This window comes from Stenella coeruleoalba, assembly GCF_951394435.1.
Source record: "Stenella coeruleoalba genome assembly, chromosome: 10".
Taxonomy (NCBI): domain Eukaryota; kingdom Metazoa; phylum Chordata; class Mammalia; order Artiodactyla; family Delphinidae; genus Stenella; species Stenella coeruleoalba.
In genome coordinates this window covers 42,783,752-42,805,292 of record NC_137156.1, presented here as the reverse complement: position 1 = coordinate 42,805,292, position 21,541 = coordinate 42,783,752, and the positions used below count along the sequence as shown (strand labels likewise).

The 21,541-nt window shown below is 39.9% G+C and overlaps 1 protein-coding gene across 1 annotated transcript in view; it reads right to left on the bottom strand.

The window, feature by feature from the left end:
* Positions 1-21,541, bottom strand: part of MLIP (muscular LMNA interacting protein) — a gene marked incomplete at both ends in the record, with an annotated part of 279,786 nt that overhangs the window by 135,214 nt on the left and 123,031 nt on the right. Inside the window, 2 exons of the mRNA XM_079934320.1 lie at positions 8,505-8,897; positions 10,546-10,701. Of these exons, the coding sequence (XP_079790446.1) occupies positions 8,505-8,897; positions 10,546-10,701 (549 nt within the window). The remainder of the gene's footprint in view (positions 1-8,504; positions 8,898-10,545; positions 10,702-21,541) is intronic.

Below are 21,541 nucleotides of genomic sequence, written 5' to 3'. Positions count from 1 at the left end.
GTAAATGCCCTAGTTACAGGTCTATGTAGATTTCTTCTCAGCCACACCTTTCCCTACCATCACTGTGTTGATTTACTTACTTATTCTGGCCAACACACCCTAAAATGACTTCTCAAACAGCCGCCCCCACACAGACTGCCTTAATCCCCTCCTCTTAAATGTAGATGGAGACTGTGACTTGATTCTAGCTAATAGAACCTGGCAACGGTGAAGGCATTTTGCAAATGTATTTAAGGTTCCTAATCAGGTGACTTTAACTTAATCAAATAAGAGATCCTCCTGAGTAGGCATGCCCTAATGCAATAGGGAAGAACAAATCTGACTCCATATTGGATGTGTTTCTTTTACTTTAACCTGTGTATCTATTGCTTTAGCTACAAGTTAAGAATGTTGCCTATAGCCTGAAATATGCAGGATAGCGCATTCTCAAGGCTCTAACCTTTAAAGGTGTAACACTTTTCCATTCATATAGAGATAAAAAGTTGCAGAACAGAGTAACATCTGTCTTGAAGGTTTATAGGAACATTGTGACCAGACCTACAGACCTATGTGGACAGCTGCAAAAACAAAGGATTCCAACACCAAGAAGTTTGCAACAACTAACTAAACCACCTCCCCTTTTTAGATAAACGAAGACTGAATTCCAACTCAGGGAAGCTGGTTCCTTGGGGCACTAGTCTGCCATCTTCTTGGTCTGCTAGCTTTCCAAATAAAGTCGCTATTCCTGGCCCCAACAACTCATCTCTCAATTTATTAGCCTGACATGCGGTGAACAGTACGAGCTCAGACTTGGCTACACTAATAAAATGAGCCCTTTAAAAGAGGGTCAGAAAGCTGGAGATCAAGGTAGCAGCTTTAAGAAGCAAGCTGCCATGAATTCTACAGCCTCGAGGAAATGAATTCTGCCAATAACATGGGGGAACTTAGAGGCGGACCCTTCCCTTAGGAGAGTTTCCAGGTGAGATGAACTTGACATCTTGATTTCAAACTTGTGAGACCCAGCTCAGCTGTGCCCAGGCCTCTGCTCTAAAAATCCCTGGAGAAAATAAATAGGTGTTTTTTTTAAGCCACTAAATATATGATAATCTGTTATGCAGCCATAGAAAAGTAATATACTTCCCCTGACTTCTTAACAGATTTTACCCCCAGCTCTTCTGCAGAAACTGTTATCACCAATATCTACAATGGTTTATTTTTTCCTAAGCCCCTCAGGCACTTGAATCCCTTATCTCTTCTGATTTCTCTACAGAATCTGACTTGCAATCTCTTCCTCCTTTTCAAAACTGTTTTATCTGTGGCCTCTATAACATCTCTCTCTCCTAGTGTATTTCCTAGTATATTTGATGAGCCCTTATCATACTCCTTCTCTTTTCCACCCTCTTCTTGTGTGTCAGTACTTCCCTGGCTGTTCTCACTGTCTGGAATGCCTGGGCCCTGTTCATCAGCCAAGAACACTTTTACTCATCTTTCACATTTCAGCTCAGACAATGTGAACCCTTCCTGGTGATCCAGGATGATCTAGGTGTCCTCCCTCTAGACGTCCCACTGTTCCTTGAACCTGTCACCTTTCATTGGCATCATTTTCAGGTGCAATTGTTTTCCAAGCTCCTTGAAGGCAGGTACTAAGTTCTTTTAAAGTTTACTCTCCTAGTGTCTAATGTCTGGCATGTTACCTTCATGCAGGAATGAGGGAATAAAGTGTCAAGTGGGTGTAGGAACAGAAAGCCAGAGAGGAGGGTGTGGTGTCACATCCTGACACCTCCCTCCACAGTGGCATCATCACCTCCCTCCACAGTTGGCCCCTCTTATTCTGCTCCAGACTCTGGGCATGAGGGTGGAGAGACTGATGGCTCTTAGATCCACAGGTCTGTCTTTTCCTCATCAGCAAGACAAATATTTGAGTTCTGATACCAAAAGTCGGGAGTCCCTCCTTTTAAAAGTCTTCCTCACCCTTCTGCTGAAATTGTCAAAGCAACTTGATTTTCCATAAATGCACTTCCTCTGCCCCTCGGGCTATTGGTACAATTGATCTCAACCAGAAGAAGCAACCAACGACCAGCGAGGCATCACAGGGATTCTGCCAGCATCAGAGCAGAGCCAAGGTCCCCCACTGAGTCAGAGGAACTCTCCTTGGTGTGTCCAGTGTCACTCACCATGGACGGTGACAACGTAGGTTAAGTGAGTGGAATAGGATGGAATCATATACTCACCCTAAACAAGAAAGGAAATGGGGAGTTGGCAATGGGAAGAGCGCTAGAGAAAGGTTTTTAAAACAATAAAATCAGTTGGTCAGGGGTATGTATATCAATTAAAAGAATGAGGGCCTCTACATTTTTTTTTTTTTTTTTTTTTTTTTTTTTTTTTTGCCATACACGGGCCTCTCACTGCTGTGGCCTCTCCCGCTGCGGAGCAACAGGCTCCGGACGCGCAGGCTCAGCGGCCACGGCCCACGGGCCCAGCCGCTCCGCGGCACGTGGGATCCTCCCGGACCAGGGCACGAACCCATGTCCCCTGCACCGGCAGGCGGACTCCCAACCACTGCGCCACCAGGGAAGCCCCCTCTACATTTTTAATCATCTCAACTGCCTCAAGGCAATTATACGATCAAGTGGGCCCAGCCAGAATCTGCGATACTACTTGGATGACCTCCCACCTGCTATGCAAGGCAGACTCCTGTTTTGTTTTCTTTGATGCTGGGCCCCATGTAGCTCTGCTCTGCCTACAGTTAGGAAGTCATCCTGCTGATGGGCATGTACAAATGACTTCCTTGCATTTTAATAGAAACATGCCATTTTTCAGGAACCTGTGTCTCCAAGCTAGTCTTCTCAGCAGTTAGAGTAGCAGAAGACTAGCAGTTAGCAGAACTAACATGGACGTTTAACCTCCCAGCTTTTTTCAAAGTCTTAAACCTCTAAATCCCTAGGCCCAAAGCTATGGACAATGTGTTTTAACAGGCAACATACAAAACAACAGCCAAGCTATGAGGCTGGAGTCCTAGGCTGTCTTCCCTCCTCTAATATAATTTTTCTCTGCTGTAAATTAAGAGAGTTATGTAATGATGTCTGTTCCCTATTTATATGGCAGTGTCATGGGAAAAGGAGGATCATTCATTCATTCATTCATCAGATACTCTCTTAGTACCTATAGTGTCTCAGGCATTGGAGTTAGGTGATGCAGACAGAAGGCGAGAAGATTTTTTGTCATCACAGGGCTCACAAATCTACTGGTGTAAGAGAGACATATAAAAGCTACTCTGATACAATGTGCTGGTATGAATAGGGTATTTCACTATAGAACAAAGGCCCACGACTATAAAAAAGGTTTCTATGTCTGATGCCCTGTCCAAATAATTTGTTGCAATCTCTTTTCCATGGATCCCTAAAATCTAGGTTCTTAATTAATATGTGTGCCAATGTCCAAATTTCCCAGAATTTTTTGTAAGAGCCTCCTCTATTTGGCCACCACTAGTTCTACTGATCTTATTTTTTGTGTCCTTTCTTCCGTTCTGACATCCAAGCTATGTTTGAACGAATATATAAAATGTTTCCCTCCTCCCATGTTCCTTACCCTGTGCCCCCAAACATGCTGCCATTTCCAACTTTTTAAATACACTGAATCATTCCTGAGAACACTTATGGGCCAGGAACTGTTCTAGGCCATATATTTAATCTCATTTAATCTTCCCAAGGAAGGTTGATAGCATCACCCCATTCTACAAATGAGGACACTAAAGTTTACGACCTCAAGTAACTGCCCAGAGGAGTGTGAACATAAGTTGCCAGTCTCATTTTTGCTTTTTCATACCATCTCTCTACTGTGTGATCTCCCTTTCACTACTTATCCATTCCTCAACTTGATTTCTGCCCCATCACCCCACTCACATTGTTCCCATCAAGGTCACCAAATGACCTCCTAAGTCCTATATTTAATGGACTTTGAAGGCCCTACTTTATTTGGCTTTGTTTTGTATTTTATTTTGACTTGTATTAAATTTATAATATTTTCTATTGTGTTATATATTATATTATTTTCATAAATCATATTATAGAATAATATTTTAGTAGAAGGTGCCAGGCTGCTCTTCTGGAGCAGAGCTGGTCACATGCTGGACAATCCCATCCCCTCTCCCAGAGGAGGAGCCCAGAGGAGGTGTGTGTCCAAGCAGGTAATGGGACCAGACTCTGGGCTCTAACCTGGGAGAGCAGAAGGGCTCCCATATCCCAAATTGAGACAGCGGCCAGGTCAGACCCCGCATCCCTAGCCCCATCCCTACACATCTGGTTCTAATAATAATCATGCAGGAGAGGGTCCCCTCCCTTCCTTGCAGAGGACACACCTCCCTGCAGGGACCCCTAGTGCCTCACCTCCAACTCTATCAGCAAAAGGCCTTTTGATCCTTCCCTTCCCTTTGATCTTGGCCTCTTGATCTCCTAGCTTCTAATCTTCTCTAAATCAAGCAGCAGCATATATTAACCTGGCTGTCCCACTTGGCAGAATTACTTGCTGCAGGACAGTAAGAAAATCTGTCATCAAGGCAGCTAGAAAATATGAAAGTACAATATTGGAGAGGAAAGCTGCATTCTCCAGGAGGTCTCCCGGCGTAAAACAGGGAGAACCATATGATTCCTATGTGATAATTCCATGTTCATTCTCAAAACATGTCATGCCACCCGAACGTTCTTTCACGGTTGGTATTTTGTATCCCAGAATGGATATGATTGATAACAGATTCATTTGAGTTTTAGAAAGAAAACATTACTGAGCTACGTTTAAATTATTGATTAATTAATTAATGTTTATATAGTTTATGTATTTGGCCTCATTTATAAACTACCTTTTATTCGAAAGTCTCTTTAGCTTTCCCTGCATGAAACCCCTCTCTCCAACTTCTTTGGTCCCCTCTCAGCCTCCTTCTTTGGCTTCTCATCTTTCACTGACCCTTTATACTTGACTGCGTCCTACGTTGTATCTTGTATCTTCCTGTTTTGCATTATTTCCACGAGTAAACAGCTCCATTCTCATAGCTTCAGCTCATATGGGAAATACTTCCAGTCTCCCATCTCCCTCTTATGTCCAGATTTATATTTCCAGCTTCTTTCTTGATAGCATTGCATTCTGCCACCAGGCATCTCAAACTCAACATTAGATATGTCATCTCTTCTTATCCCTTCCCAAGACCTGTTATTCTTTCCTCAGTTAATGCCAACATTCATTCAATTTCCTTGGTTATAAATTTCATTCATCACTGATTTTTTTTTCCGTATGTGGTCAATGAACAAATCCAGTTCATTCTACCCCCACAAAGTCCCTCTTTTTATTCCCACAGACACTGTCTTAGCTCCAGGCTTTATTGTAGGTCTTTCAGACAAATCATTCTGTTTTTATACGTGTATATTCACCTCTCTTTTAAGTCTAATACTATCCCTAGGAAAGTCAATTCTTAGCCATCTACACCAACATTCAAGACATTAACATTCAAAAACATTACTCTTTTCTTTCTGAATTTTATTTGAAAGGCTTTTGATTCAACTGCTTATATTATACAGTCTTTTTAATTTTGACTTACACTTTAAAATTTTAAATTCTTTAATGATTTTTAACATAATGTACTTTTGCTTAAACATGCCACCTCAGCAAAAGTATTTGGAACACAAAATACACTCAACCCAATATTTATACTGACTTTGTTCAAGATAATATAGTAACCACTATAGAGAAAAAAGTGTTTAATAAAAATGGGCTTAACGTGGACCTTACCTCTAAAAACTTTACAGTCTGTTAGGTGAGATAAGGCATGAACCTAAATAGTTATAATACATGCTGGAATAGGATAATTGTTATAGAAGATGTACAGAAAAAGCTACCAGAATTATATTGAGAGAGAGTTTACTTTCACTGAAGGAACCAAAGCAGGCTTCATGAAGGAGTCAATATCTGAGCAAGGACTTCAAAGATGTGAATTTTTAAATATTTATGCTTTTCATACACCTTACTGAACCTCATGTATATGCAAGACACTCTACTAAGTGCTAGAGGTACAGAAATGTACAAGGGACAGACCTTGACTTCAAATAGTTCTCAGTCTAGTGAGGAAGAAAGATAAAATCCACCATTATAATCAGGTGAAAAGGAGTTATATTGGAGATTTTCTAAAACGACTACAAACTACAAGGAAAATGACAAAGATATAGGAGAGAAACTAACTCATCTTCAAAGGGAATGTCTCTAGGAAAAGGTACTGCTTGGGCTGAGCTTAGAGCATCAAATAGCTGTGGCCACATGTAGATGGGCTGAGAAGAGAGAAGAATCACACACAGAGGAATCAAGGACCAGGGATGCAAAGGTATGACGTGTATACTTCGATGACAGTTCAGGAGAGCTGAAGAATAGAAGTACCAATGTGGATAGAAAACGACATCTAGGCTAGGTTATAGAAAGGATAAAGGTCAGACTAGGAGCTAAGTAAATTTTTTTAGGAATAGCTTCATAAATTATTCCTGACTAACTGATAGCGATAATATATAGACAATTCTGTACATGGATTCATTTTTACCAGAAATAATTAACTACATTTCTGATTGAAAAGCTGATGTTGTTGGCATCAGGTAATCCAATTATGGGATAATCTTTGGGCTTTTTACACTAAGCTTCGACTACTGACTGTACTAACTTCTCAGAGTGACTTCTTTAATGCTCTGGCCATTTCTGATTAGCTTACATTTAACAGTCATCTCATTTTCACTTTTCTTTTTTTTAATGTTTATTTCATGATGACCTACTATTCATCACTCAAATGGATTACTATAGGAAATGGAATCCGGAACAATGGTTATTCCCAAACATTTCAGGACCCAGTTTTCCTCCATCTGCAGTAATCATAATGCTCATCCACCACTAATGAATTAGGCTGAGCTTTGCCTTTTCATTTGGAGCTTTGATACCATGAGCTATAACCTACTTCTAACTAACTGATTTTGGCAAAAAGATCCCAAATGTGTGTTTTGTCTCTGGTTTGCCCTCTATATATTTGGTCACATGAAAACAAAATAAATGACCAACTCAGCAGAAGAAATCTATCAGTTGGGGAAAAGAGTAAATTGAAAATCCAAACATTGCTTCATTAAGAATACTTTTCTTTATTTATATTTGGTATCACCATGTCTTCAAAGGCCATGTTAAACTACACTCCACACACTATGGAAACTTCCACATTGCCAACTTGCTTATTTCATCATCTTTCCTAAGGCAAGAAAGAAATGTTTAAGCCTACCACCACTTACTGAGAATATGTTTAATTATATGATTAGAATATTCCCAATAACTAGCTAAGAATAAATTTCAAGAAGAAATAAATGTTTTAATCCAATAGACCTGGGTGGTGCTACCCCAGTGAGAGTCTTCTATCACCAAAAGACAGCATGAGGATACTGGATGCTTGAGAGTGACATAAATACATCATCAGGAAGTCCAGTGAAGGCTGCATAAATAAAGATAAGGTGGCACCAAAGATAAGATGCCTAAGCTACAGTTTTGCATAGGTCCTAGTAGTACCAAAAGGCCAACTCAACAATAAAAATGTTCTCCCAACTACTTTGGTATGCTTGCAAGTGCCTGGTCTAGCAGTTTCTAAATAGAACATCTTGGTACTGACTCATCCTCATTGTCACAGGGAGCTCTGCACCCATTATTTACTCCCAAAGCCAAGCCAATCTCTGCATTCCTAACATTCTACGCCTTGTCAAAGTCATCTGATAGCTTCATGACAACAAGTAGCCAGTCATCCTATTTTTTTCCCTTCAAAATTCCACCCTCTTCACCCCCTTTCTTTCCTGCCGTCACAGCTATGAGTCTTCTCCTACAGTATCAAACCCTTGACACCTTAAAGGAACCATTCAATCTTGCTGCTAAGCTTTGGGGTGGGATCTTCTCCCCAATTCTCTGAGGCCAGCCCTGCTTCTGGTGGTTTCCAGGAATACAGTCAATATTTCCCTGAAGTCACACAGGAGGAAATGATTTTCCTTACACACTCTTAATTCCTAGTGTATCCTTTTACTACTCTTTTACTAGTTTAAAAGTAAAGTGTCTGCATCCAGTTGATGTCTTTTTGCTGGATCTTTCTCATCTCTGAAATGTGCTTCTTCATGCACCCAGCCCACCAAGAACTCTCTCCTAAGAAATTCCCTGTACTGACCTTCTCCAAGAATTTTCAGAAGGAAGGGTTAATATTCCCCCAAATCCACTCCAGCTAAGTGTTTTACATATTCTCTTCAGCCAGTTCACAGCATAATTGTATATAATCCTTTTCATCTTATGAAATTTATTTCTTTTGAATTTATTATCTATATTTACACTGTGATGGTTTATGATCTTGCGATTTTCGTTTTTTAATATCTCTTTCCTTGAGAGTTTTGTACACTTTGCTGCCTTGAATAAATAGAAAGGTCTTTGCAGACAAAGGGTATGAAACATTTTTTTTTTTTTTAATGACAAGGAGAAAAACCTACCGGCCCATGTTTTTGCTGAGGAGCCATCCCATGAGGCATCTCAGGATGTGACAGAACCTGGAGGTCTGCCCCCCGAGTTTTGGGGCGTACCACATCAGAGACCAGACTGGAGGAGATTGCTAGAGACGTGGGCCGAGCAGCTGTTGTGCCCATCCCTCCTGGGGGGCCTTGTTCACCTTGTCTGCTTGGAGCTTCATCTTCCCCCTCAGAGTCCACAATAAAGACATATTCAGCTTTGAAGAGGTCACTTTGCTGCATTCCTTGAGGTTCGTTTGCTTTAAATCCCCTTCCTTGGGAAGCCTTGTCCTTGACCTCTAAAGGATAAGTCAATGTTCCTCGGTCTCTCTCCCGTTGGCTCCCAACATTCAAGGTCAAGTACTCATTGGAATCAGACTGCAATAAATGTAGAGACATAAAAGCGTTGATGTTGCTTTGGTAAATTTTTTTTGCATGTACTCTTTCTTAAAACCTTAATCTGCTTATAACCCCCAAGGACAAAAGTTTTTACGAATATATCTAAAAATCAGGTTGGCATAGGAGAGATTTGGGTTGAAGCTAATGGTTTACTTTTACTAACCCACTTGTTTGTCCTGGTCCAAGCCCAAACAATTTAGGGCTCAGGATCAAAGTCAGCAAAACCTGTTTTCAAATAAATCCTGGTATGACTTTTTAAAAAGAGAGGAAGAGAGCAATGTTTTCCATAAAGACATTCACAAAACAAATGGGGATGTGTCATGGGTTTAGTTAATGGTCAAGCAAAACTTATGGCTGTGTAGATACCATTGCCGTCTGTATCCTTATCTTCGGAGGCTTCAGAGATATGCAACCAAGATTGATTCATACATCTATAGTCCCACACTAATAGCACCTAATCACAAAGGATCCCATGAATATATTATGTGTACTTGAGTACTGTTAGGGAGAAATTTCCCAGAAGTGCTTTATGTGGCATTCAGAATTTCTCTGAAATAATTTGGTCCTAACAGTCTTTGAAATAAGGTGACATTGTAAGTCCCAGGTTATATATTACTTCTTGCTAGATAAGATGTTTTCATATAGACAACGAGAATCAGATAATTTTATCTCCTACAAGTTGGCTCAAAAATACCACAAAGTTCCCCCAGTCACATTTTATTTATAATAAGATAGTATTAAAATACATTTTAAAGAGAAAAATTTTTTACCCAAAATGTCACTACTTAACACAAGTCATTTTTAGGTTTTTGTCTGTTTTAATTTCTTTTTCAGTCTTGGTGTCTCTTTAGATATGTACAATCAGGGTATAAATACAACTTTATAATCTATTGTATCACTTAATATTGTAAGATTAACATGTTCCATGAAATTACATAACCATTATAATTATAACTTTGTCAAGGTGATGTATTATCATATGCTTAGCTTTTCTCTAATTGTTAGATATTAGGCTCCTTTTATTTTTCTCTAATTATTTTCCTATATAACACTTTTTTTTCCTCTGTACTATTTCCCTGGGATGCATTTCCAAGAGTTTAAACATTAAAGGGTTATACACAGTTGTATGACTGTGGATAAGGGTTTTCCACCAAAATTGTACAAATTCACAAAACTAGCAGCAAAGTGTGAGCCTGCCAACATATCCACAATTGCCCCAAATTCAGATATTACACTTTTTTAATGTTGCTAATCTGTTACACGTAAAATAACACCTTGCTGTTTTATCTAGTATTCTTTAAAGATAAATTTAAACTTTGTAAATATTTTGTTTTTATTATTTTAAGATACATTTGGGAGGGGAGGTGTCAGGAGGCCGAATATATCACGTGAACAGCAAACAAAAGGATATCAAATCAAAAGGGTTGAGAATAATGTATTGGAGAGAACCTGAAATTTGATAACATTGAAGTTCCTATTACATAGTTATATTTTTAGCCAATCTTAGATTTCCCAGTTATCTCACTTTAAGCAGAGAAAATAAACAACCATACAAATTTGCAAGTCATTATGATGGATAATTTAATGTTAACTGCTTGATATAAAAAATAGTAAAAAATAATCCTACCCTATTTACAGTTTCTGGAGTCTTATCACTTGGTTCCTCAGGAATTTTAACAATGAATTTAGAGGTGTCACCCAACTGGGACTGGGTTGGTAGTCTTCTGACAGTGGGGACAAATGTGAAGATCAGAGGTTTGGCTTCAGAATCACCAGAAGAGACCTATGAGACACGTAATAAATTAGACTTTCAGTCTTATCAAAGGTTTATTTTGACTTTACTCTCTACATATTATATTTATCTCATTTATTTTGATAAATTGCCTATTGTCCTATGATCATGTGTATGGTTGGCAAAGAGAACATCTATTAAAATATTCATAGTTTATCTGACCCTTTTTTTGTGAAAATATTTATCGGAGAAAGAAATACAACCCAAGGAAGATCCTACTGTAGGACATGGCAACAGAAGAGCAGCTTGGCAAGTTGAGCTGCTGGAATGTTGCAAGTTAACATGGATAAAAGTTAATTTCAAAACAGACCAGATGCTGTGTTTGTGATGACCCCACAGAGGTCAAGGACTTTTATCCATTTAACTCTGGGTTAGCAGGTTCAGTGTGACTCATAATCACCAAGCATGTGTGAAACTTCTGACATATATCATGAATGAGAATGCTAAAATGTGAATTGAAAATTGAAAGTTTACTTTTCTTGCTGCCAGGATACCAATGCCTCTTCTCGAGGATATACCTTCTCTTTCATTCATTCTTTATTCATTCAAAAACCATTTTGTTAAGCATTTGCTGTGTGACAGGTACTCAGGAGCTAGAGATATAACAGCAAATAAGAAAGAGCCAATAGACCAGTCACAAGTCGGAAAAGCATACGCACAGAATAGGAAGGGAAAAGCGATAAGGGATGCCTACCCAGTCTGGGAAGCTCCATAAAACGCAGCACCTGGAATTTAAGTCCTAGTAAAGAGAAAGATAAGGGTCTTCCAGGCTGAGGAAACCAGCTGAGTGAAGGCATGGAAAACAGCACTGGGTGAGAATCAAGCTTGAGTCCTGTCCTTTTGACACTGAGAACCATGTGCTGTAGATTGGGAATGAGATCGTCTCATTAGCATGTCAGATAGGTAATGCTGGTTTTATAAGACCCAACGCTAGCGATCAGGACAGAAAGCCAAGAGTAATAGACGGAGGACTAAATGGAAAGGCAGAAAGAGAAGATGGTGCTGGAGATTTCTCTTTTGAGACGTTTGGGTGAGAAGGAGGAAGAGAGATGGAGAGTAGTTAGAAAGGAAAGTCCAGTCAAAGAGGTGCCCTTGTTGGTCTGTAACAGGATAGACGTGAAGACGTCTGTAGACTCGGGGAAGGAACCAGTAGGAAGGAAAGTGGAGCAAAGTCCTGGAGGAAGCAGGCAGCGAAAGCTCAATCAACAACAGAAAGAACATGGCCTCTTCTGAGAATGGAGAAAATTAACGGAGATACAGAAAAACTCTGACTGTGAGGCAGTGAGAGAAGCTGGAAGGTGAGGGGACTCATTTGGTACGTAATCCATGTTCATGATGGGATCAGCCCCATCTAGTCAGAGGGAAACTGCCACACTGCCACCTCCATGCCTCTGTCACAAGAAATGCAATAGCCCCGGCAGGAACCCCCAGGCTCCTCTCCCTTCAGGTCGTGCCACCCTTGTGTGTCATATCTCAACATGCCCTTTAAACCCGATCACATCAGCTGCATGAGAAACCCAGCCATCCCTGTGTCTCTGTGTGCAATGCACACCCCTAGTTTTGTTCCCTTCTTGTACCTGTAACCGAGAAGGACCCTATGAGGCCTTCCCAGAATAGATCCCCACCCATGTCCTTCACCTGCTTTTTGCCTGTAGAAAAACTTTAGTGAAAGAATAAATTTAATCAGGGAAGTGAGAAAAGGCAGAAAGAAAGGAAAACAGTCAAGCAAGACAAAATAATAATACTTTAGCCATTAAACAAAGTCAAGGGCATTTAGTTCTTCCTCAAGGACTATGGATAATATCCTGAGCCATGTCCTTTGAGCTGTTTTGCAGCTACTGAAACCCTCACCTGGTGGAGGAAGTTAACTGTTTGCTGCCCATAAGCACATAGACCCCATACCGGTTGGAACCAGAAGGCTGATGATGCTGACTCCCAGTTACCTCACCACCAACTAATCAGAAGAATGTCCATGAGCTGACCACACCCTGTTCCTTGAACACTACCCTCTCCAGGGCGGGACACACAGTTTTGCAGGCATTAGCCAACTGTGGCCCCCTTTGCCTGGCAAAGCAATAAAAGCTAGTCTTTTCTACTTCACCCAAAACTCTGTCTCTGAGTTTCTATTCAGTACTGGTGAACAGAGACTGAGTTTCAGCAACATACCATGATCCAACTCTTGGAAACTTTTCACCATACACTTTCTGGAATTCAGGCAGTTGTCACACATCCCTCCACATCCTTAACCTCTTCTCTACATGTTCTGACTCTAACTAAACATGGTTCCTGCTGAAGGACTCTGCTTCCCAAGAAGCTCTCTGTTTCCTCTCACACTGGGTGACCCACCAGAAGTAGGCTAGGTATCCTCTGTGCACTCTTTTCTGCTTCCAGATCATTCTTCTTCCCTCTTACCTACAAACTTCCAGGTTTGAAGCTCCTGCCATCCACAAGTCTACACCATTCACTACCTCTTCTTGTTACAGCCATCTGCCCACCCCCAAGTCAAACCCTTCTTTCTTTGAAGATTTACTTCTGGGGTTAATTCCACTCCTTCTAACACCGCACTTTTTATAATACCCAATATGCTATCCCATGGGTAATTTTTCTAATAGCGTATTTCACTACCTCTACTCTTCCTTGCCCGTCACATCCTTAGCAACAACCAGTAGCCACAACACCACCATAATTTCAGGGTTTTTTCCTTCTCGGATCAACACTTCTTTTCTTTCCACACCATCTCTTCAATTCTGGACTCCAACATTTCTGGGAAACCACCAAAATGAAAGTCTACTGATCCTTCCAACATTAAGTTTTCCCAGACTTCTTTTTTTTTGGCCAGACTTAATGACCGAGTTCACCACAACTCCTCCTGTGCATGCCCTTCAAATACCTTACCTTCTCTCACATCACCATCCACTTCGGGTAAATCATAGTGATCACTCAGTCTACCACATACCTACTCTCCTCCTGCACCACAAGGGTAAATGTGGTCACAGAAAAAAATCATACAACCCCGCTTGCTGGTTTCACTTCAAATTTATGACCCTGAGCCTCAATCTGGCACTTTAATTCTTTGTAATCATACTATACAGTTCCAGAGCCCATTTACTCTCCCACTCGCTAGAAAACTCACACCTTCTCCTCTTTCTTCAAACCCCTACATCTTCTTCCTCATTCTCACTCTGAGCTGACAACTTTGTTTCCCACTTCACTGAGACAGTTGAAGCAATCCGAAGAGAACTTCCAAAACCCTCATCACCACATCTAGTCACCCACCTACATCTTTGTCCTTTTACATAGCCATCAGTCCTGCTACTACACTCCTACTTAAACCAAACCTCACTTGAATACGTTGCCTTCTACTTACTTTCATTTACTCAACAAGATCTTATTAAATGCCTACCAGATGCTAGGCTCTATTCTAGGGGTTGACGACACACAGTGAACAAAAACCTGTACCCATTCTGGTGGGAGGGAGACAGGAAACCAAATAAATATGCAATAAAATAGGATTTTCAATTGTGATAAGTGCTGTGAAGACTAGTATAATAACCCATAGGAGAGAAAATGATAGGTAAAACTTGGGTTGGCTGGAATCTAAAAGAAAAACTTAGAATTTGCTGAAAAATTAGAGGTGCGATATAAGAGGCAGACAAGAGTCAACACAAGTACAAAATTTTTGACCTGAATAACTGAAAGAAATAAGATATTCTGGGGCTTCCCTGGTGGCGCAGTGGTTGAGAGTCCGCCTGCCGATGCAGGGGACGCGGGTTCGTGCCCCGGTCCGGGAAGGATCTCACATGCCCCAGAGCATCTGGGCCCGTGAGCTGTGGCCGCTTAGCCTGCGCGTCCAGAGCCTGTGCTCCGCAACGGGAGAGGCCACAACAGTGGCCCGCGTACCGCAAAAAATAAAAAAAAAATTAAAAAAAAAATAATTAAAAAAAAAAAAGAAATAAGATATTCTTCACTGAAACAGGGAAAACAAGAGGTGAAGCTGGTTTGAAAATAAAGATCAAATATGATATGACAAATATATATCCAAGTGGAAATGTGGGGATGGGAGAAAAGTTCAGAGGAAAGTCTGTCCTGGAGATAAAATTATTACAGTTGTTGACCTCTACATGGTATTGAAAACTATGAGACCAGATGAGATCATCAGGGGAGTCAGCACAAATAAGAAAAGAAGAGGTCCAATGTTGAACCATCCAGCTCTACCATTAAGTGGTCCAGTAGCTGAGGAAGAAGTAGCAAAGGTGACACAGGATTTTAAGAGAAATGGAAAATCCTGGAACACCATTGATGTAGGATGATGCAGTGAGAAAGAAGCCTGACTATAAATAAGTAAAAGGATTGACAGACTATTGTGAGGGCCCAGCCTAAATGTAAATCTGTGAATTTGTAGTAAAAGCAATTTGCTTGGCTTTTTGATAATGTCTCCAGGAATGCTCAACTGCCTATCATAGGAGCAGAGAAAGTGAATTGCAGCGTTTATAGAACTGATGTTCAGAGGTGGCTCTGGCAGAAGAATGTTGTGAGCGTCAGGAAACTGAGGGTACTGATGGGAGAAGAGCAAAGGGTCAACCATGAAGTTCAACGTGGACAGGGAAGAAGAGGGACTTCAGACTAAGGGACTAGTGGTCTCTTTGGTTCAGGAATCAGATTTGAAAGCATGGTGGGTGTTGGGGAGAATGGCCCAGGGTCACAGTATGGGTTATGAGAGCTTAGGATTTAGTAGGGTGGTAAGACTAGATGATTATAAGGTCTAGGCTTATACCAGAGTAGGGTTAGGGTTAGGGTTTCTAGAAACAATGTCTATTCCTTAGGGCATAAAAAATACACAGAGAAACCCTTCTGAGCCAACTTTCATTTTTCAATATTATTTTCTGCCTTTAAAAATAATTGTCTATTCCCCCATGGCATTCAGGTCGCAATTCCCAGGCTTATCATCCAAAAATAATAAATCAATGCTTTCCTTTGTAGGAAGGGACATTAGATCCCTCATGAGATTCAGGGAACCCACTAGTCTTATCAGTGATACACAATACAACACACTTTCTAGATGGATTATTTTCTAGGAAGTCTTCTTTACATGACTAATCTCATCAATATCTTGATGGGTGGAGAGGGGTTCTAACAAGGAAATCACTGAGGGTAGTTCAGATAATTTATCATAGAATTTCATTTGGGTAGGAAATAAAGATAGTCTTTTAGGAGTCAAAGAAGAGGTGAAAGTGTGACTTTGTCCTCAGGTGCTATAGGCCTGCCCTCATCTCCCCACATGATGACTACAGGTCTATCTTATGTTCTATCCAAATGAAATTTAAATACTGAGGTATGCACTTCAGTATAAGTGCCCTGTGGTTACAAAATACATATAACCATTATTAACAGTAAGTGGCTTCGCCTTCTAAAGCATATACAGTGACCAAGATTTATTTCTCCAAAAATTTACTTCTTTACTTTAGCTTGCTACTAAAGTCTCTAAAATACAAATAGATCGTCACTACCGATACATTGTGAACTATTGACTTTTTAAAGGTTAATAGTTACAATTTTAGTGAATAAAATTGAAACAAAGTATGAATAAAAATGGATGCTTCAATGAATGAGGTGTGCTTTTAGAACATATCCTCAAAGGAATTTCTAAACATAACCAAATGTTGACAATGAAAGCAACTGAAAATAAGTAAAACTGTTTCCTTCTTTTTTATTGTTATATTTTCTTACAGGAACATCCATAGCCTCCATAAAATTTCTTCACCAGGTAAGGAGAACAGTTTGTTTTTAATTTTAGTTGAGCCAACATATAATGTCATCAAGAATAACATTAAAAATGGAAAATCCAACAGTACTAAAGACTTTTCATCTTCCTAGTTTACTGTCAGAGAACAAGATCAGGGATAAATTCCTATCCTCAGATTAACCACAAAAAGGGCAATGGTTTGGTATTCACTTTTAAGCTGAGAGTACATTGTTAGCATGAGGCTCTTTTTATCACTTTTACCTAGCATCGTCTTATCCTAACAAGGATGTACAGAATTTTTTGCACAAAATTTAGTTGGAAAAGGATTTGAAATTATACTAGCTACTCTATACAACATTTAGATGAAGAGCCCCGTGTTAGCCGGTGGACTGCTGAATCCCTTATTCAGGAAAGAAAAAGAAAAATTTTGCTGTTTACTGCATACCGTAGCCCAGTTCCAATGGAGCCCAGAAATGAATTGCTATGGTGATGAAAAATCATTTTCCACACAAAGCAGAACCAGATGCATGTTAATATCATTGCATTGGTTAAATGCCAGTTAACACTTTCCATTGTCAGTGTTGTTTAAAAACGCATTTTAGTTCCTATACTTGAGAAACTAGTTTAATAATAAAAATTAGAGCTGAAAGGATGAAAATATTTTCCTAAGTATAGTTTCAAGTGCTCGAAACTCTGAGACTGTCACCTTCTCACTGGCCACTCGACTAATAATTTAAGAAACTGTTTTCCCCCCGTGCCATGCAGGCTCACTGCTTCTTTGCTCAGTTTCAGGCTCCAGTGCCTTCCTTTCTTCTATTTCCCTATAAGTTCTCTTCCTTCTGACGTTGACACCCACACTCACAGATGGCCACTAGCTTCTTGTTGAGAAGAGACATGACAGGGTGTCTCTCAGCATTTACACTGCGCCAAGGACTGTCCTGAGCCTCTTCTTTGGTTGCCAGTAAGCAGTTTTGCCTTTATCTGCTCATCCTTTCCACTAACTGCCTATAACATTTCATTTTGACATAGTCAAATTTATCTACACCCGGCCATCTCTCCCTCAAACCCTCTTGCAGTAAACACCAGAGTGCATAGCCTTTCAAAGTTCTCAAAAGCATGAAGGAAAGACTTCCTTTTACCTGGGGTGTGGTCTGAATGCTCCCTGCTAAGATGCACGAGATCATTTGGAAGTAATTGCTCCCGCAGTCCCTCGGAAGCCCCCGGCTTTCTGGAAGCATTGATTCATCCCATAAGGGCGTGAGCAAACCAATGAGTGAGGTGGGAAGGGAGCCACTCCCTGAAACAACACACACACTCGCAGGGAAAAAAAGAATTCTAAAAAAGAGGTAACGAGGAATCCTCCCTGAACGAAAGGGTTTTGTCAGCTCCAAAGAGTAGATTTATGTTCAGACAATTTTTAGATTTGGAACTTCAGGAGAGGTCAGATTGACTGCTGAAATGGAGCCAGTAGAAGTAAAAGAAGAATTACCACCTATATGTGTTTCCCCTCTTTTCTTTTTATGCATGTAGTCCAATTAAACATTCTGCAAAAAGAACAGAGAATCCAGATTGTACAGCAACAAGAAGCTGATCGAAGGACCTGCACAGCTGACAATCCCAGCAATCAGTTGGTCACACTCACTGGGAACATTTAGAGGTACAAATACATGCAAACACTGGGTCTAAATAAAGAATGAGAAAATACACAGTCATCCCTTCAAAAATCAATAGCTTTAATTAGTGGTCCTTGGCATGTACCTAGCGAGCAATGGTACAGGAGTGTCTCTAGTGACTGAAGTTTTGCTATTAACTAAATTTGCTCTAAAATAGAGCTTGGAATCAAATATTTGTCAAAACTAAATTCCATTCCAATGTTCCTGGAAGACAGTGAGTTTCCTGACTATAGACAAACGTCAAAGCTTTACATGTGAAATTGATTGGAGTCTTCAGCTTTCACACTTCCATTTTCTAAGTGTTGAATTTTCTCCAAATCTGTAATATCTATATTTGTGTTTTGGTGATGAAAGACGTTGTGTCACAAGGGCTGGTTATAGACCAAAGGCTCTGGGAAGGAATGAAGGTTTTATTTTAGGGACCTAGATTATACCTCTTAACATTTTCACCATTATCAGAAGCCTGAATTCTTGGAAACATTACAAGTGAACCAATTGTCAAAAGTGATACTGTTAGCACACTGGGAAAAACTATTCCAAATAACCCAGTACTTTTTGACCTAGTAAATGATCTAAATTTTTTAATGTGAGTGCTGTGTTACATCAGAGACCAAATTATGTGCCTTCTTCTATGCTATGTATATTTATGGATATTCAAGAGAATATAATACCCTCCTGCCCTTAAAGAGCTTACAGTCCAATTGGGAATATAAAACAGGTGTACAAGTACAGAGATGCAAAGCAAAAAAGAAGAGAAAAATTCCCATCCTGCAGTTCTCAAAGTTTATACATAAGCCACCTGGAGATCTTAAAATGCAGTTTCTTAAATATCCTGTAATAAACCATAATGGAAACGAATCTGAAAAAGAATGTATTGTTAGGTACATGTATAACTGAATCACTTTGTGTACAGCAGAAATTAACACAATATTGTAAATCAACTGTAAATAATTTTTCTTAAATGCATAAAATTTTTTTTTTTAAATGCAGTTTTTTGTCTTTTGGTTTTTTTGCGGTACGCGGGCCTCTCACTGTTGTGGCTTCTCCTGTTGCGGAGCACAGGCTCCGGACGCGCAGGCTCAGCGGCCATGGCTCACGGGCCCAGCCGCTCCGCGGCATGTGGGATCTTCCCCGACCGGGGCACGAACCTGTGTCCCCTGCATTGGCAGGCGGACTCTCAATCTCTGCGCCACCAGGGAAGACCCTAAATGCAGTTTTTGATTGCAGAGATCTTGGGTGTGGCCTCAGATTCAACATTTCCCACGAGCTCCCAGTGGTACCCAGCTGCTGGTCTGTGACACTCAGAGTAGCAAAGACTTAGAGGAATTTTTGGAGGGTTGTGAGATCATAGTCACCTGGGGTAAGTAATTCAAGGATAAAGTGGCATTTGGACTCACTTAGAAGAGTAGCGGAATAGGACCTCTGAAGGTGAGATAGAATAGCCCTTATTTCAGGCAGAGAGAAAAGCTCAGGTGAAGGCACCTATCAGAACGGCAGTAAGCAGCAGGGGTAGCCACAGAGCAGGGAACCAGGGAGTCAGATCACCCACTGGCTGTGGGACCTGGGTCCAAGCCGGGGTTACAGGACCTCTCGAAGGCTCAGTCCCCCACCAGCAAAATATGGATCAAAATAGTATTTATTTCACAGGGTTTTCATGAAAATTACAATTAAATTCAGCATGTAAAGCTCTGTGTCAGGCAAATAAATGTTACACCTGTGAACACTATTGTTACTCAGTTTGGTAAATAACATACATGAGAATAAAGGCAAATAAGACTAGAAAAGTAGGTTCAGTCTAGATCATGAGATTTTTTTTAATTTACCATTTTAATTATTTTTAAGTGTACAGTTTAGTGAGTAGCATTACATTTACATTGCTGTGCAACCATCACCACTATCAATCCACAGAACTTTTTTTCATTTTGTCAAACTGAAACTCCGTTCCCATTAAACAATAATTCCTCATTCCCTACCCCAACCCCCAATCCCTGGTGACCACTATTCTACTTTCTACATTCAGATTCATCTCTCCTCCCCTTTGTAGATCATCAGAGATCTTGAATTAAGATGTTTTGATGCTATTCAGTAGGGAATAGGAACAAAGATTTTATATAATTACATAAATATATGTATATGCATATATATATCATCATATATATACATATAAAATCCTAATTCCTATTCCTTACTGAATAGGGGAGCCTTAACAAATCCTAGAGACCACACTCATCTCCACGATCCATCCCTTGTCAGTGGTTCAATCAGTTTATTCTAAGTGGATTCAAACAATAAGGAAGCTATTTTCCTATATCTCATTCTGTCTTTCTCCCTCTGTTATTTTTCTCATTCCCTCCCCCAAACATAAAGCAATATTCACACATGTTGGTACAGTCAGATTTGGGAGAGGAAATACTTCAGCCCCTATCCTTTGTCCTACTTGATTTCTTCCTTGAGTCATTTTACAATGAGAACCAATGAAATTAATCCATTATTTTGCTATTTTGTTCTGTGTCTTATTGGGAACTTTTCTGTACTCATTTTCTTTCTCTTGTTTTCTTAGTAATTGTTGGCATTATAGACTATTCCTTATATTGATAGAAGGCAAGTTTTACTTAACAAAAAGCAGAACAGTCATACATTATAATAGCATGCTTCAGCCATCTGCTTAGTAACTGCATATATACTCAAAGAGCACATGTATTTAGAACAATTTCTATAGAAACCATCCTCATTGGAATAGAAAATCATGGCACCTGGTCAAAAAATAGGCCTCAGTCTTGGATGATGAAGACCAAGTGAGTTACCGACACAGGATTGGGGGTGGGAGAAGGGGAGAGTCTAGCCTCCAGTTACAACTACTTTTTTCTATAGATAAGAAGGCCATGTAGGGTCTGCCTAAGACCCTGAAGCATTTTATAAACACAAACTTTTAATGATCTCTATCCTATTAAGGAACACAAACTTTTCTGTTGAATAATCTATTCCCAAAAGAAAGTAAAGTTTGTTGAACATTGCAACAGACAAATATAATCCAAAATTCTCTTTAAAATTTGGCATTATTGATGGCTGAAGTAGGGCATCCTTCACCCTTCTTACTAAACAGATATTACTGCAATACCTTCCAGCCAAGAGAATCTTAAGGTATTACTTTTAAAACAAACAGTATTGAACAAATAGTCTCTCTTCCTGACATGGAAAACAAATTTGAGGAAAAAAAAAAAAAAAGACACCTCTACAAAATATTGCTAAGAAACATGTAAGTTATTAAACAGATCCAGCTGTCAAGACCATCCAGAAGTCTATTTGACTGCTCTTATGCCTTGTGCTTAAAAAAAAGTCACTAGAAATCCCATTTATTCATCTTAATAAACTCCTGTTGAGTGACAGGCACTATTCTAAGCTCTAGGAGACATCA